We start from the raw sequence: 15,873 nt of genomic DNA on the forward strand, positions 1-15,873 counted from the left end.
CTGCCTCTGGGCTTGGAAACTCAACCTCTGAATCTGAGGATCCCCAGCATTAGGGGTTGGATCTTGCCTCTCTGTGATTTCTATCAGGAAAGAACAAAAGAACCACCCCACCCCACCTCACCCCTGCCAGCCATTTATAACACCAAGATGTTCTAGTCCTGTGAAGAGACACCATGACTGCAGCAACTTTTATAAAGGAAAGCATTTAATTGGGGCTGGCTTACAGTTTGAACGTTTAGTCCATTGTTATCATGCCCAAAGCATGGCAGCATCCGGGCAGACATGGTGCTGGAGAAGTAGCTGAGTTCTACATCTTGATCCATAGGCAGCAGGAAGAGAGCAACAGTGGCTTTTGAACCTTCAAAGCCCACCCTACCGCCCAGTGACACACTTCCTCCAACAAGGCCACACCTCCCAATCCTTCTCAAGTAGTGCTACTGATAACCAAGCATTAAAATATAAGAGCCTGGCCAAGTGGTAATGACGCAGGCCTTTAATCCTAGCACTGGGGAGGCAGAAACAGGCAGATCTCTGTGAGTTTGAGGCCAACCTGTTCTACAGAGGAAGTGTCAAGTCAACCAAGGCTACACAGAGAAACCCTGTCTGAGCCTATGGGGCCATTCTTATTCAATAACTACACTAGTGTCACCAGTGTATCATCAATTTTTTATAATGTGCTTATGCCTGTAGTTAGACTTCGTGTCTCACAGTTACACTGCATGTTTATTGAAACTGCTTGACAACTTTTTTAATTTTTCTACATCTTTATGTTGCTTTACTAGGCTCTAAAAGATATACATTTTTTTTTTTAGTTTTTATATGTGTGTGGGTGCTTTCCTGCATGTATATTTGTGTGTACAGTGCTGATGGAGGATAGAAAAGGGTATTGGATCCTCTGGAACTGAAGTTACAGATGGTTGTGAACAGCCATGTGTCTCTGGAAACAAAACTCAGGCTCCCTGGAAAAGCAGATAGTGCTCGTAACCACTTAGCCATCTTTCCAGGCCCCCCCCCCCCAAATATGTATTTTTTGTGAGAAGGAACCAAAATGAAGCCATTTTAAATAGAACTTTCATTTTGAATAGGAGTCAAAGTTCCTGAGACCTCCCTGGGTAACTGTCATCCTGTTTGGCTGAGCGAGATGTATATAGGTAACTGACATCCTGGTTGACAAGTTCAGACATGAATGTTAGGTAAGTTGCCCTGCCGTAGTTGAATACCCCAGCCAATGAGAACAGCATAAATGTACCACAAAGACATGTTCCTGAGGAAATCCCCTGTCTCTAAATCCTGATTGGTGGAAAATGTAACTGTAACTTGGCCCAGATGTTTGTGGTCTTCAAGCTTCAAAGCTCCTAACATTCTGGTTCCAGGTCGCAGTTCAGATACCAAGTCTGTTCTACAGCCCTGATCAATCAGAAGCAGCTTGATCACAACAAATTTTTGTCATTTGCATTGACCTGGTGTTTGAGTCATGTTAGACATAAGCAGACCCCATAATATTTTGATCTCCCACTACAATGGTAAATTGTCAATTTAATGGCCAAGAATTCATGATCTACTTTGAGACTATTAAATGCAAATGAACTTAGAATTAGTATATACTTGAGTTGAAACTTTAATCAAGATTGTTTTATTCTCTCTGTGTAGTAATCATTTTGTTCAATGATGGACTACACACAATCTCTGTGTAGTAAATCATTTTTGCCTTAAAGTCTGTATTTTCTTCTATTTTTTTTAAACTTTTTATGGTGTGTACTTATGTATTGCATGCAGACATATGTGCACCAATGCTGTGGTACCTAAGTGAAGGTCAAGAGACAACTTTTGGGAGTTGTCTTGCTCCTTCCACTGTGTGCATCCCATGGACCAAACTCGGGTCAACAGAATTGGCAACAAACACCTACTCTCTGAGCCCTCTCCGTGGCCCAGATTGCTTTTCCTCTTTTGACAGTGATGTTTTTGTTAAGTTCTCTTGTATTTGCTTTTTCTCCTTCTTTTCCTTGGCCCACTCATTATTAGTTTAGGTAATAAATTAATATTTTCTAAATATTGTGAATATTGTCTGTCCCCTTCACCTTGTGCCACACTGGGGGGTAGAAGCATCAAAACACCTGCCCTTTGAACTTGGGTCTAGGCCCCTTGCATTCTGGGACCTTGAACACTGATGTGAAACCCTGAGGAAACTGAGCCAAAAAAAAACTATATTCTCAATGCTGGAACTCAGAGAGCACATGCGTATTCTGTGCAAGATGTGTATAAGTCAGGAGAAAGCTGTCACACAGCAAGATGTCAACCTGACCAGGACTCCAACAGACAAGATATATGTCACAGAGAGCATGCCAATAAGCAGCACCCTTCATGGTTTCTATTTCGGTTCCTGCCTTGAGTTTCTTTGAGCTTCTCTCAATGGACTGTGACGAGAGATATATAAGCCAAAAAACCATTTCCTCCTCCAAGTTGTTTCAGGTCTTTATCATAGCAATAGAAACCTAACTAGAACAGACCTGTAATGCAGAAGGAAATTGGAAGGCTTTAGGAAGACCACCCAAGTATAACCTTGATTTCTCTGTGGAAAGGAATTATACTAGGGATTGAACCGAAAACTTCATGCACTCCAGGAAAACACTCTATAAGTGAGCTAAAGCCCAAACCATACAGGATTTGTCTTTCACACACCACTGAATATCCACAAACTACAGTTCCTAAGTCTCAAAGTTGGATCAAGTTCTAGGCCAAGATCCCTGGCTATCTGAGATTTCCATTTCTGTGTACCCAGGGTGTCTCCTTTGGCATACCACAGTATCTGACACACAGCAGTGTGCTTCACTTGAGGTAACAGTGCTGGACTCTGTTTTCTACAATACAAAGGGTCCCACAGCAAACAGAAAGACCAGCCAGGAAAGGGTGTTAACCTAGAACAGAGCCCCAAACTTCCCTCCAGAGACTTCACACCAGGTAGCTACTGCAGCATCCTCCACGAAAATTCCCTTCTTGTGGTTTATTGTATGTTGTGAAAATAAACCTAATTATAAAGCAGTAGAATCTATAATCAAACTCCAGCCCCTCTAGCAAAAAAAAAAAAAAGAGCCCTAATGCTGGACAGTCATTCAGCTCACTGCTTCTGTTTCTTGTTTCTGGAGAGCATGACTCCAACGAGGCCCAAGGCCGCCAAGCCCACTCCAGCGAAGCCTACCGCCGTGATGGCGTCTCTGACCTGCAACAGAGAAGGGGGTGGGTCAGGCTCTGTGTCAAGAGTGTGGGAACAGGATGTTCATCGAGCAGGGTCACTCTGCTCTTGTCACCTCACATGCCCTCTTCACTTCCGGAGGCCAAACTGGAGAGTCAACAAATCCTGGCAGGGGCAGTGGGAAGGACAGGGCTGAGTAAGGAAAGGCATGGACAGAACTGGCTGGCCTGGAACTGTCACGGACTCAAAATGGCAACCTGAACGCAGCCCCGGACTATTTAAAGCATACAAATCTTTGTACAGCATCTTCAGAAAGAACAGAGAGATGACAGCAGGACGGTCAAGACGGCCAGTCAGCAGGCAAGTATAAAGTCAGGATGGAATTGCAATTGAGAACTCAAACGTGACCACCACAAGAGCAAGACCTCACCGCACTGCACGCAGCGCCAGGCTTGCAGGCGCGGGGTTTTATTGGTGTTTGTTTGTTTTGCTGCATGCTTGCTTTTCTCTTTGGGAGTCAGGATCTTGCCCTGTAGCACCGTGAACTCAAGGCCTCCTCCTTGGCCTCCTGAGTGCCAGGGTTAAAGGCCTGACACCACAGCCAGCTCTTTCTCTGTATGGCCTCTGGTTTCCACCTAGAGACCAGAGGCAAAGCACGGTTGCCCCTATTCCACGGGTCTCTTTTTATTTTTATTTTTTTAAGAAAAGGTTGCATGTAGCCCAGGCTGGCCTCAAACTTCAGTTCACTATGCAGCCAAGTGTCTTAGCTACAGTTTCTATTGCTGTGATAAAACACTGCGACCAAAAAACAAAACAAAAAACTTATAGAAGAAAGGGTTTGTTTTATCTTGCACTTCCAGGTGATGCTCCGTCATGAGGATAGGCTGGGCGGGGAGCCTATGCAGAGGCCATGGAGGAGCGCTGCTTACAGGCGGCTCCTCACGGCTCCTCACGGCTTGCTGCTCCTGCTTGCTTGCTTTTTTGTTTTTGTTTTTGATTTTGATTTTTTTATTAGATATATTCTTTACTTACATTTCAAATGATTTCCCCTTTCTAGGATTCCCCGTCCCTGAAAGCCCCATAAGCCCTCTTCCCTCCTCCTGTTCCCCAATCAACCCCTTCCCGCTTCCCTGTCCTGGTTTTCTCCTACGCTGCTGCACTGAGCCTTTCCAGGTCCAGGGGCCTCTCCTTCCTTCTTCTTCGGCATCTTTTGGTATGTGAATTGTTTCTTGGGTATTCCGAATTTCTGGGCTAATATCCACTTATCATTGAGTGCATACCATGTGTGTTCTTTTGTAATTGGGTCACCTCACTCAGGATGACATTCTCCTGAGGTCTACCCATTTGCCTAAGAATTTCATTAATTCATTGTTTTTAATGGCTGAATAGTATTCCATAGTGTAAATATACCACACTTTCTGTATTCATTCCTCTGTTGAGGGGGGATATCTGGGTTCTTTCTAGCTTCTGGATATTATAAATAGGGCTGCTATGAACATAGTGGAGCATATATCCTCATTACATGCCGGGGAATCCTCTGGGTATACGCCCAGAAGTGGTATAGCTGGGTCCTCCAGTAGTATTATGCCCAGTTTTCTGAGGAACCACCAGACTGATTTCCAGAGTGGTTGTACCAGCTTGCAAACCCACCAGCAGAAGATGAGTGTTGTTCCTCTTTCTCCACATCCTCGCCAGCACCTGTTTTCTCCTGAGTTTTTGAATTTCCCTGATGACTGATAAACAACTTCAGCAAAGTAGCTGGATATAAAATTAACTCAAGCAAATCAGTAACTTTCCTATGCTCAAAGAATAAACAGGCTGAGAAACAAATTAGGGAAATGACACCCTTCACAATAGCCACAAACAATATAAAGTATCTTGAGGTGACTCTAACCAAACAAGTGAAATATCTGTATGACAGGAACTTCAAGTCTTTGAAGAAAGAAATCCAAGAAGACCTCAGAAGATGGAAAAATCCCTCACACCATCAGAGGCATGAATGCTCTCTGGAAAGGATAAAACAGAAGCTCTCAGGGTCTACAAGTCTAGACATGCATTCTAGGTTGTATCATACCATGAAACGGAGCACTGAGTGACTATGAGTCACCCAGTGTGACTAAGTGTGAGCCCCCAAGACCCTTCTGCTGTTCCCAGAATGTCACCCTCCACTCAAGCCTGGAAGACTTTTCTGGAGCATCTGACCATGCCAAGTAGAAACAACAGACGATATGGGTACCAGAGACTCTCAAACAGCCCACTGGGTTCATATTGTTATTCCCTGGGTTTCAGCACCATTGTTATGTTCATAAGAAGAGAAAGAGGTTTAGTGAGAATGGTATACGGTGGCGGTGTGGGGAAAGGGGGTACCTAGGCGGGGCCATGTCCAGGCATCCCTTCCCCCAAGGGACCAGACACACCCAGACATGTTATAGAGGAGAGTTTATTCAGGGCAGAGGATGGGAGTTAATGGGGTAGTAGAGGCAGAGAAAGGCAGAGAAAGGGAGAGAGTAGAGAAGTGGAGGCCGGCCATGACCACATGGAGAGAGGGGGGAGGGAAGGAGAACCCAAGAGGGGTGAGAGGAGTAAGAGGTAAGAGTGGCAAGAGGTGCCAGGAGGTGATGGCGCACGCCTTTAATCCCAGCACTTGGGAGGCAGAGGCAGGTGGATTTCTGAGTTTGAGGCCAGCCTGGTCTACAGAGTGAGTTCCAGGACAGCCAGGGCTACACAGAGAAACCCTGTCTCGGAAAAAACCAAAACCAAAACCAAAAAAAAAAAAAAAAAAAAAAAAAGAGTGGCAAGAGGTAAGAGAGAGAGGAGGGAGTCCAGCACCCTCTTTTATAGGCCAGGCCTACCTGGCTGTTGCCAGGCAACTGTGGGGAGGGGCATACCTGGCTATTGCGAGGTAATTGTGGGGTGGAGCTTAGACAGAATCCTAACACATCTCACAACAAAACTCAACATTAATGAGCCCCTTGCCCTCACCCCATTCATTGGCTCCTTACCTAGTGCCTATCTTCTGTATCCCATGGCTTCCCTCATTGTTAACCTAGTTTGGACGGAAGTTTGAATAGTACTATCAACCAGAGAGGTCTGACTGCTGGTTGGCCTCAAGCCATGGTGTTATGGGGTTACCTTGATAAATAAGCATCTAGAGCTGAGGAGATGGAACAGTGAGTAAGTGTTTGCCTTGTAAACACAAAACCCTGAGCTCGATCCCCCAGAACCCTGTAAAGCGCCAGGTATGGGGGCATGCATTTGTAACCCAAGCGCTGAGAGGTGAGAAAAACCCGTGTCCTGAGGCTGCAGGTCAGACAGCTCAGCCTAGAAGACAAATCCCAAGCCATCGAGCGATGCTGTCTTTGTGTATGTGTTTGTTCATTTAAAAAATAGGGACAATGGCCGCAGAATGACACTGGAAGCTGACCTTTTGCCTGTACATACACCCAGACAAACAGGAACACACACACACACACACACACACACACACACACACACGCCATTTCTATCCAGTGTTTTCCTTGCTGAGTTCTATATCAGGAGGGGTAAAATGCAGATGATGGAGGAGGAATAACATGACCCTCATTCTTTTCTGAAAGCCATAATGTGAGAACAAATGCTGATACCACTGGTTCAGACAAAAGATACTTTGTCAAGGCATACAACAATTACCTCACTGTTTGTGGTCACACAGTACACAAAGAGTGGTTAGGATATAAATATAGTATCTACATAGTCTTGGGGGTGCTAAGAAAATGGTACAGATCATACATATATAACATACATACATATATACATACATACACACGTATATACACACATACAAACAACTTTTTACATGTACTTAAGAACATGTTCTGATAGCCTGCTGACAGGTAGGTAGACAAGTAAATTGAACTTTTATTTAGGTAGACTGAGTTTTGCCTGCTGGTTAGAAGTCCTTACTCTTGTCAGGGAAAATTAACACTTATTCAAAACTGCCTGAAGGGAAGGGCATCACAGTAGAACATCACTCCGCAGGTCCTAGTTCTGTTTGCTAAAAGAATGCTTTCACAGACTAAAGTTATTGTTACTTACATAGCCTGTGGGTTTTGTTGGGTTTTGGTTTTGGTTTTACTGTTATCTGCCAAATTTTTGAACCTTATTTTTGTCCAAAATCTCTTTGCTCCTGTAATTTCCATCCCTGTAAACATGCCTAACTAAATGCCCTTTAGTGATTAAGAAGCCCGGAGGCCACGAACAGATACCACGTAAGCAAGAGTTACAACGCTGTTTATTGGTGCACCGTGCTACGTGTAGATAACATTTCACACATAAAAGATCTTTTTAAAGGCAACATTTCTTAGTGAACTGTTCTTATGATTGATTTCAGATTAAGAGAGGCCTAAAGCATGAGGCACACCTCTGGCTGTGGCTGTGAGGGCTGTCCAGGGAGGGTTAACATGGGGGGAATGCTCTGAATGTGAACAACTCTATTGTATTAGCTGGAGTCCCAGAGAAAAGAAGCGGTGCATCAGCATTTCCATTCCTCCACTTCCTGACCTTCCACTCTCCCAGCAAGTACCTCCCACCACCACACCTCCTCCCACTGTGATGAATGGTGCCACCAACCATCAACCAAAGCAAACTTACCTTGCAGCTTGCTGGGTATTTGGTCACAATGATAAGAAAAGCAGCTAATACAACTATCATAGGGTTGCTGGTCATTGACTCCAGGGCCTTGAGCCTTATACAAATAGACGTTCTGAGTATTCATTTCAAGACAAGGTTTCTCTGTGTAGCCCCAGCTGTCCTGGAACTCTCTATAGACCAGCTTGAACTCTCTCCAGAGTGCTGAGATTACAGGTAGGCCACCACCGTCATTGCAATCACCCGGGAACCAGGAACTAATGCCATCCATACCCCTGCCTGCTTCCTTCCTCAGAGCAGCTGTTCTAGCTCACTGAAGCCAGACTGTGGCTCAGACCTGCAGGAGGCTCAGCAAACAGTAGCAACATTGCCTTCCTCGCCTGCTTAGTTAGAAATGCGCTGCTGCTCCTCTGTGTCCATTACCCTTGACCAGGATCTACTACACAGCTGATGAGCAGTATTCAACTAATGGAGGCAGAAACCAGATGCTGCTCATTGGAAGATACCTAATGTCTCACTGTAGGCAAGAGTGACCAAACAACCAAACAGCAGTCAACGCAAGCAATGTAAGAGGAAGTTGAGACTGTCCCTGTCAGCAAATGCCTCCCCGTCTAAGTCACTGTGGCCCAGAGAGGCCAGCAGCCAAAGCCCTGGGTGAACTGAGGAAGAGGAGCAAGCCTTGGACGACTGTCTGTGCCACTGTAATCTATCAGCTTCAGTTTCTGCGTCAGCCCTGTGAGGATCCTTAGAATACTCCTCTTACACGCCCAGCCCTGCAGAGACTTGATGTGTCAGGGTAATGGGATATCCAGGGAGGGTCCTACCTTCTCAGAAAAGGAGGGGAGGGGAGAGATTCTGTGAGGGGAGTAGGAGGGCAGCAAATGGGATGTATAAATAAATTAATTAATTAAGAATATTCCTCTCTAGTTCACAATAAAGATCGGTTCTCATAGGTACTATACCAAGTAGAGGGGTCTTGACTAAATACATCCTCAGAGATCACATAGCTGGTAAAGACAGGGCCTAAAGGGCTGGAAGCAGAGTGGTTAGCTCAGTGGTAGAGCAACTGCCTATGATAAGCAAGACCCTGGGTTTAATCCCTAGCACTAAAAAAGAAGGGAGTCCCTGTTGTCCATCACCACGAGCCAAGGAGAAAGAGAAAGGATTTCAAAGCACACATCTTTACCTCTCACCCGTGCAAAGCTGAGTGTGTTAGCACTTGCCTGGGATCCCAGCACTGGGCAAGCTAAAGCAAAAAAGACCAGCCTGAGCTACCCAGAGACCCTACCTCAGAAAGAAAATGGGAAACCGGCAGGACCACCTCTAGGCTGAGGACAGTGCTCTCTGTAGCCTGCTAAGGGAAGTTGGTTAACTAACCCTGCACATCAAACCTCCCCCCTGCCTCTCACCAGCACAGCTACATCTGGCAGCCAGAACAACATGGCACAGCTCTGAAGGCCCGAAAGGATTTGCTGGCGGAAATGAATGGCCATAGATGGCTTGAGTTCTAGACGCTTATGGCTCCTCATCTACAGAGTGGGGTTCACAGAGCGTGCCTCCAAGGCTCTGAGAGCGTCATCACGGTGGTGGAATGATCATGACCTGTGCTGGGTTCGATCCCTAGCACTGAAAAAGAAGGGATTCTGGCCTGCTGTCTCACCTGCCTGTCTCCCCAACCCCACCCCCACCTGCCTCTGGGCGTGTCACTCTTGGAGATAAGAAGCGTATACTCAGGCCATCATCATCCTGTTTATAATTCTGTCTCCAGTCACACTCGGGTCCAGCCCCGGGCAGTTGGGAAAATGACCTGACACCTAAGGTCAGGTACAGGGACTAAGGACGCACCTGATCACTCCGAGGGACTCCATAGCGTAGCTCATTCACAAAGTGCTCACAGTTCTCGCTGGTCAGCCTATAGAGCACCTCCTGCCCCACCAGCCTCTCAGCCCGCTGGATGATCTTGTTTAGAGGCAGTGGGGTGTACTCCTTGTCATGTTTGTTATTGACCTGGTACTTGTCCCTCCCGGCCACATCACACAGCAGTTCTTTCTTCACTATGGCCTTGTCGGTCAAAGCAGACATGATGCTGGCGGCTCCAGCTCCTGCGATTTCACCTGTGGAGCCACAAAGAACAGAGGAGTTGATCCTGGGAAGGGCCGCAGGGATTCAGTGCTAGCCCTCAGCTGGACATCCAGGCTTAGCACCATCCACAAGGGATGAGCAAGACAGAAACGGGTGAGATGCACACACACAGTGCGGCTTTGGGAGAGGTTCTTGTGGTCCTTGAATCCTTATCAAGATGAAGACTAGTCAAGTGACACGATTTACTGTGATATTTTAGTCGTAGCAGTGGTGGCGAGGGTGGTAGTCAGTTGAGGGATGGGACAGGACCTCACTCTGTAATCCAGGATGATCTCATCTGGAAATTACTATGTAGTCCAGCCTGATGTCAAACTATCAACAGTTCCTGCTTCTGCAGTCCAGATGCTTGGATGATGGGCACACACTACCACCCCGGCTACTGGGATGGCAAGCATGCACCCCCATCTCTGGCTACTGGGTGACAGGGATACACCCCCCCCTCGACCACTGGGTGAAGGAGACACATCACCACCCCTGGCTACCGGGATAATGGGCATGCACCACCACCACCACTGGCTATTGGAGTGTTTCTTTAACCAAAAGAAGCTAGTCTTCTGTACTGTAACTATTTCTTAACTCTGCAAATGTGTGCAAGGAGCTCTCTCATCTTTCTGAGGAAAGAGCATATAACTATTGATTTCGTCCAGGCAATTCCTTGACCTCACCTGGCTGATGACCTCAGGAGAAAGGCTGGTCTTTCTTCCAGGAAAAAAAAAAAAAAAAAAAGAGGAGGCCAACCCTCTTCAGCTGTTCCCCTAGAGATGATGCTAAGGAGACCCAAGGGATGCAGTGGCAGCCCTGGCCAAGATCCACAGGTAAGAAGAGGCAACAATGAAGTGACTAGAAGAGAAGGAACTTGGGTCCTATAGGACTAGGCTAGGGCAGTGTCAGCTGGCATAGCATAGAGCCACGGCATCCTAACCCAACCACCCCCATCACAGGGAATAAGCATGTACTAGGTATGACAGCAGGAAAGGAGCTATGAACCCAAGAAGTAGACGCAGGAACCCAGGGAGCATCACCAGATTGGTTCCCTGCCAGGAGCAGCAACAGCACCCCAGTAACCAGGACAGGACCAATCTTTAAATAAAGCCATTAACACAGCAACAATAGCAGGAAGGAAAAGAGCAGAGGCCATGTGACCCCTCTTCCATGAAGTTTTAGAACAAGCTTAACTCTTCCAGAACATAAAAATGTTTGAACCCAGCATAGTGGTATACTCCCTTGACCCTAGAATTCATGAGACAGGCAGAAAGATCTCTGTGAGTTCAAGGCCACCCTGGTATACATAAGTGATGGACCAGCCTGACTCCATTATAAGATTAAAAGCCATCTTGTTATAAGCTCAAAATTAAGTTCATTTCTGCTTTCTGCAAAACTTGGATTTGACCAAGTGTTGGGCCATTTTCTGGAATCAACATGTTCCATACCTCCACCATGATATGATAGAATGTTCTGCCACATAATGTTAAAATGTTCAACCAAGTTCCTATGTAACCAAAATGCCTCTGGAAATCTCCCAAACCTTGTAATATGTCCCCCGCCCCCGCATTGCAGTTTTGTGGCTACCTAAACCCCACCTTCTCCTGTGTTCCATGATATCTTGATATTTTCTCTTCACTTTATGGAGATAGCCCTACCTGACAGAAAATAAGGCTTGCTTTATTTGACCAAGGAATTTTGAGTGATGGTCTTTGCTCTCATTCAATGGGATTAACATAAGGAATTCTAGACCATCTAGAATGATACAGTGAGACCCAGTCTTTTGTTCTTGTTCTGTTTTGAGACAAGATCCATGCAGCCCTGCCTGTCCTAGGACACTCTAGGTAGACTAGGCCTTGAACTCACAGCACAGAGATCTACCTGCCTCTGCCTCTCCTCCTGAGTACTGGTATTAGAGGAATGCACCACTACACCCAGCCAGCCATGAGACACTGTCTTAAAAATATAAAAAAATTGAAAACTGCTATGTATAAGACATGGCCTATCAACAGTCACTCTTGGATTGGGGAGGGACTCACAAGTCTCTACCCTTTCCTCCTGAACTATTTATTGGCTATTGGCTACTGATGGACTCTAGGGGCAAGACAGTCATTGTCTTCTGTTGTATTGTGTTGTGTTGTGTACCTACTGATGACCCCACCATGTTTCAACAGACAGGTACAAACCCAGGGTCACACAGAGGACCCTGGTTAATTCAATGGGTCTCAAAGAGAGGGGAGGAAGGGAATGAGGGACAGAGGGAGAGGAAGGAGGAGAGAGAGAGAGAGAGAGAGAGAGAGAGAGAGAGAGAGAGAGAAATATTGTGTTATGTTCTGGCAAGGGGAAGATTTTCCAGTGCATGTATTATAACTCTACTGGGAAAGGTATCCTGGCAATCCGGAACCAAAGAATACCATAAAATCACACCATACAACAAACCTCATACAAGAGAATTGGGAAGGTAACACCAAGAACGGCAGCTGGGCTGTCTCTGCTCGGGATAGAAGCAGCAGGGAACTCAGGAGAAGGCAGGCTTTAGACGGGGTTTGGGGGTGGGGCAGAGCTTTCCAAGGTAGCCTGGGATTGGTGGAATTTTTGTGATCTGATCTTAGGGCAAGCTTAGGGATTGGTGGGATTCTGTGGCCAGACTCTGAGGAAAGCTTAGGGATTGGTAGGACTGTGTGGTCAGACTCAGGAAAGCTTAGGGATTGGTGGGATTGTGTGGTCAGACTCTAAGGCAAGCTTAGGGATTGGTGGGATTGTGTGGTCAGACTCTGAGGCAAGCTCAGGGGTTTGTGGAATTTCATTCTGGAGGGATTAACGAAATTCTGCTGCCTGATCTTGAGGGGAGCTCAGGGATTGGTAGGATTCTGTTTCTTGGCCTTGGTCTTAGCCTTGGAGTAATTTTTTCCTTTGGCCCTGGTCTCAGGGTCAGGTCAGGGTCAGGGTGTTTTCCCTTGGCCCTGTTACCCTACAATCCTTCTTTTTTATATTATTAATAACCAATCAGGGGTCAGGAAAGGAGGGAGTGTTATTATTAGACTACTTTCTGCTGATTGGGGGCATTGAGGCCCTTGGAACAAGTTTGGTCTTTGCTGTCTTTTGCTTTGGGCTCTGGCTCAATAGCTAGTACTCCTGTACAATTGATTAAAAGTCTGATCAGAAGTCTTTTGGATCTGTGGTTGAAAAAATACCAGACAAGAAATTTATGAGGGAGGGTATACTTAGTAGGATTAAGAAAAAGGAGGGGCTTTCTTGCTCTCGCTCTCGCTCTCACTGGCAAGTCCGTTCCTCCACTGGCATTAGAACCTACTTCTTTGGGACTACAGGGTGTACTGAAGACCAGCTTTGATGTCCAGCCTTGTGGAGTGAACAACTGCTGAACTCTGGCCCTTCCATTCACAGGCCCTCATGATGAGTGATTTGGAGGCACTTCCCTCTCTGTTTAATTGTTAGCCTGGGCAGTGAAGAGATGGCTGACAGTGTCAAAACCTTTCTGCAGGACCTTGGCAAGGGAATCAAAGACTCCATCTGGGGCATCTGTATCATCTCAAAGCTAGACGCTCGGATCCAGCAGAAGAGAGGGGAACAGTGTTGAAGAAGGGCAAGTAGCCTCTTGGCCCAGAGGAGACCCCAGAGTGTAGAGCAGAAAAGCAAGAGAGTGAGACTCATATTGTTAGTAGAATTTTCCAGTGTTGTGCTTGGAACGGTGGCATGCCTGGTTCGGTCTCTTGTTTTACCGAGTGTTTATTCCTGTGCTTCAGTCAGTAACAGCCCGGGTTATTGGTGGTTCAACCCTACATGGAGATGTTTGGCCATGGCTGGAATCTTCCTCAAATCAATTTTCAGTGTTTTTTGGGTGCTCCCCCTGTTTGTGCTTAGCAAAGTTGTGAATGCCATTTGGTTCCAAGATATAGGTGACTAGGCGTCTGAGGTATCAGGGAGGAAACCTCATCCATTCCCCAGTGTCAGCAAGGCACTTGTGGCTTGTCCATCTTGTGGGTCAGCTGGTTAGTCAGCTGCATGTGTCTCTTCCCTCCTCACTGTACTGCTTTGAGTACCGTTGGCTCAACAAAGGAATTGAAATGCGCCAGCGACTGTCAAACATAGAGAGGATTGGCCTTACTACTTTGGGTTTGGGTTTGGCTTGCCCTTGGCTTTCCTCGCAGCAATGCCATCCTCCTACATGATCAGTGGCTGCCTCTTTTCTATCCTGTTTCCTTTATTCATCATCAGTGCCAATGAAGCAAAGACTCCTGGAAAAGCATATCTTCTCCAGTTGCGCCTCTTCTCCTTGGTGGTCTTTTTAAGCAACAGATTTTTCTACAAGACCGTCTATCTGCAGTCAGCTCTGTGTAGCTCATCCGCTGCAGAGAAACTCCCTTCACCACATCCTTCTCCTGACAAACTGAAAACTGCTGCAGGCCACTGAGCAGGCCACGGAGCAGGCCACTGAGCCCTGCTGTCAAAGGGGCGGGTGGGACTGGGGAGGATGTGGCAGCTCTTTCTCTGTTTTCCTCCTGCAGCCTTGGAAGGCAGGACCCACTTGCCAAGGGCCCTCTGCGCAATCCCTTGTCTTTGAATTGGAATCTTCCTGACTCCAGTATGTGGATTTTTACCACCATCCTAGGTCTGAAAGGACCAGAGTTTTCCATCTGTTTTTTGTTTGCTTTTTGTTTTTGTTTTTTTAGCATTTGCCAGCTCCTGTGCCTGGACTGATCTGAGTACTCTTTCCCCTTTCCTTGTGTCATTTACCCTCCCACTTCCTCCTGCCTTCCAGCACCCCTGGATGAATGGACTTTGCAGTTTTAACTTATGTTTTGTGTACTTGCTGTTACTGTTTTTCTGTGAAGCACATGCCTTGTATGTGGGAGGTAAAGGATCATTCCAGTTGCTCCAAGTCACTCCCTCTATAGCCATCGCTGCCGTGTTTTCTTGTAACTCAGGTTAGGTTTTGGTCTCTATTGCTCCGCTGCAGAAAAGGAAAGAAGGGAGTGGGAGAAATGGAGCCTGGAGAGTTGGGACAGATAGACCTCAGCCACACTGGTTGGGTTGTGAGGAGTCATGTTCCTTCTTCCTCTTGAAGGGGGAACAGTTTTTTTCACTGGAACATTTACCAGAAGGCCCCAGTTCTGGACAAGTGCCACTGTGTCATTGTGTGCTCAGAGAGCCTGAGCTTCTTAACTCTGAAGATGAAACTTACTGTCGGCCACTGCCCGGCCAGACTGATGGCCACTGCCAGGCCAGACTGATGGCCACTGCCAGGCCAGACTGGTGTTTTAAGCAATACTGGGTGCTCCATATAGGAACTGAAGGGGTAAACTTACTAAACCATTCAACCTGTGATTGGTGATGTTTTCCTGTCATTTTAAACGTGAACACATGGGGTGGTAGGGTAGATGTAAAAAAAAAAAAAAAACTTTTACAATTTTAAAATATCACAATTAAACGTGAGCTTGTTTCCCATTTAAAAAGAAAGAGAGAGGGAGGGAAGGAGGGAGGAAAGGAGGAAGGAAGGAAGGAAGGAAGGAAAGAAGGAAGGAAGGAAGTAGAGGTTTAAAAAGAGTATCCAGTTCCATACTAGACAGTCACTGATCTACTGGCCAAAGCCATGGAGCTGTTTCTTCCATTTTTGGAGCTGTCTGGAGTTGTCAGATCTTGTCACTTGCTATACCCAATTGGTTAACATAGAAGCAACATTCCTTCCTGAGGAATAGACAAAGGCCACCTCTCTCTGCTGTTAGTAAATATAATCCTTGTTGATTTTGTAACACTACAGTACCAGTGGCCCTGTAGAGTAAGAATGGTCTGAGCCACCTCTTAGAGATCCTGGGTGATCTAAGAGGAAAACCAATGGTAAATAGCTAGGGAAGGAGTCAGTCCCACCACTTCAGTGGTGACACCAGAAGTTATGCCCAGAACTGCTAGAAGGA

General features: G+C 46.3%; 1 protein-coding gene and 1 pseudogene across 4 annotated transcripts in view; one reads left to right on the forward strand and one right to left on the reverse strand.

The window, feature by feature from the left end:
• Positions 1 to 2,986: 2,986 nt before the first annotated feature.
• Plaat3 (phospholipase A and acyltransferase 3) overlaps positions 2,987 to 15,873 on the reverse strand; it is a 33,993-nt gene continuing 21,106 nt past the window's right edge. For all 4 annotated transcript variants that reach the window (XM_052190715.1, XM_052190720.1, XM_052190722.1 and 1 more), the window contains 2 exons: positions 9,662 to 9,930; positions 2,987 to 3,217 (listed from right to left, as the gene is read on the reverse strand). In XM_052190715.1, coding sequence (XP_052046675.1) covers positions 3,116 to 3,217; positions 9,662 to 9,930 — 371 coding nt within the window. In that variant the 3' untranslated portion in view covers positions 2,987 to 3,115. The remainder of the gene's footprint in view (positions 3,218 to 9,661; positions 9,931 to 15,873) is intronic.
• LOC127691177 (etoposide-induced protein 2.4-like) lies at positions 13,398 to 14,372 on the forward strand (annotated as a pseudogene).

This window comes from Apodemus sylvaticus, chromosome 1 (assembly GCF_947179515.1).
Source record: "Apodemus sylvaticus chromosome 1, mApoSyl1.1, whole genome shotgun sequence".
NCBI lineage: Eukaryota > Metazoa > Chordata > Mammalia > Rodentia > Muridae > Apodemus > Apodemus sylvaticus.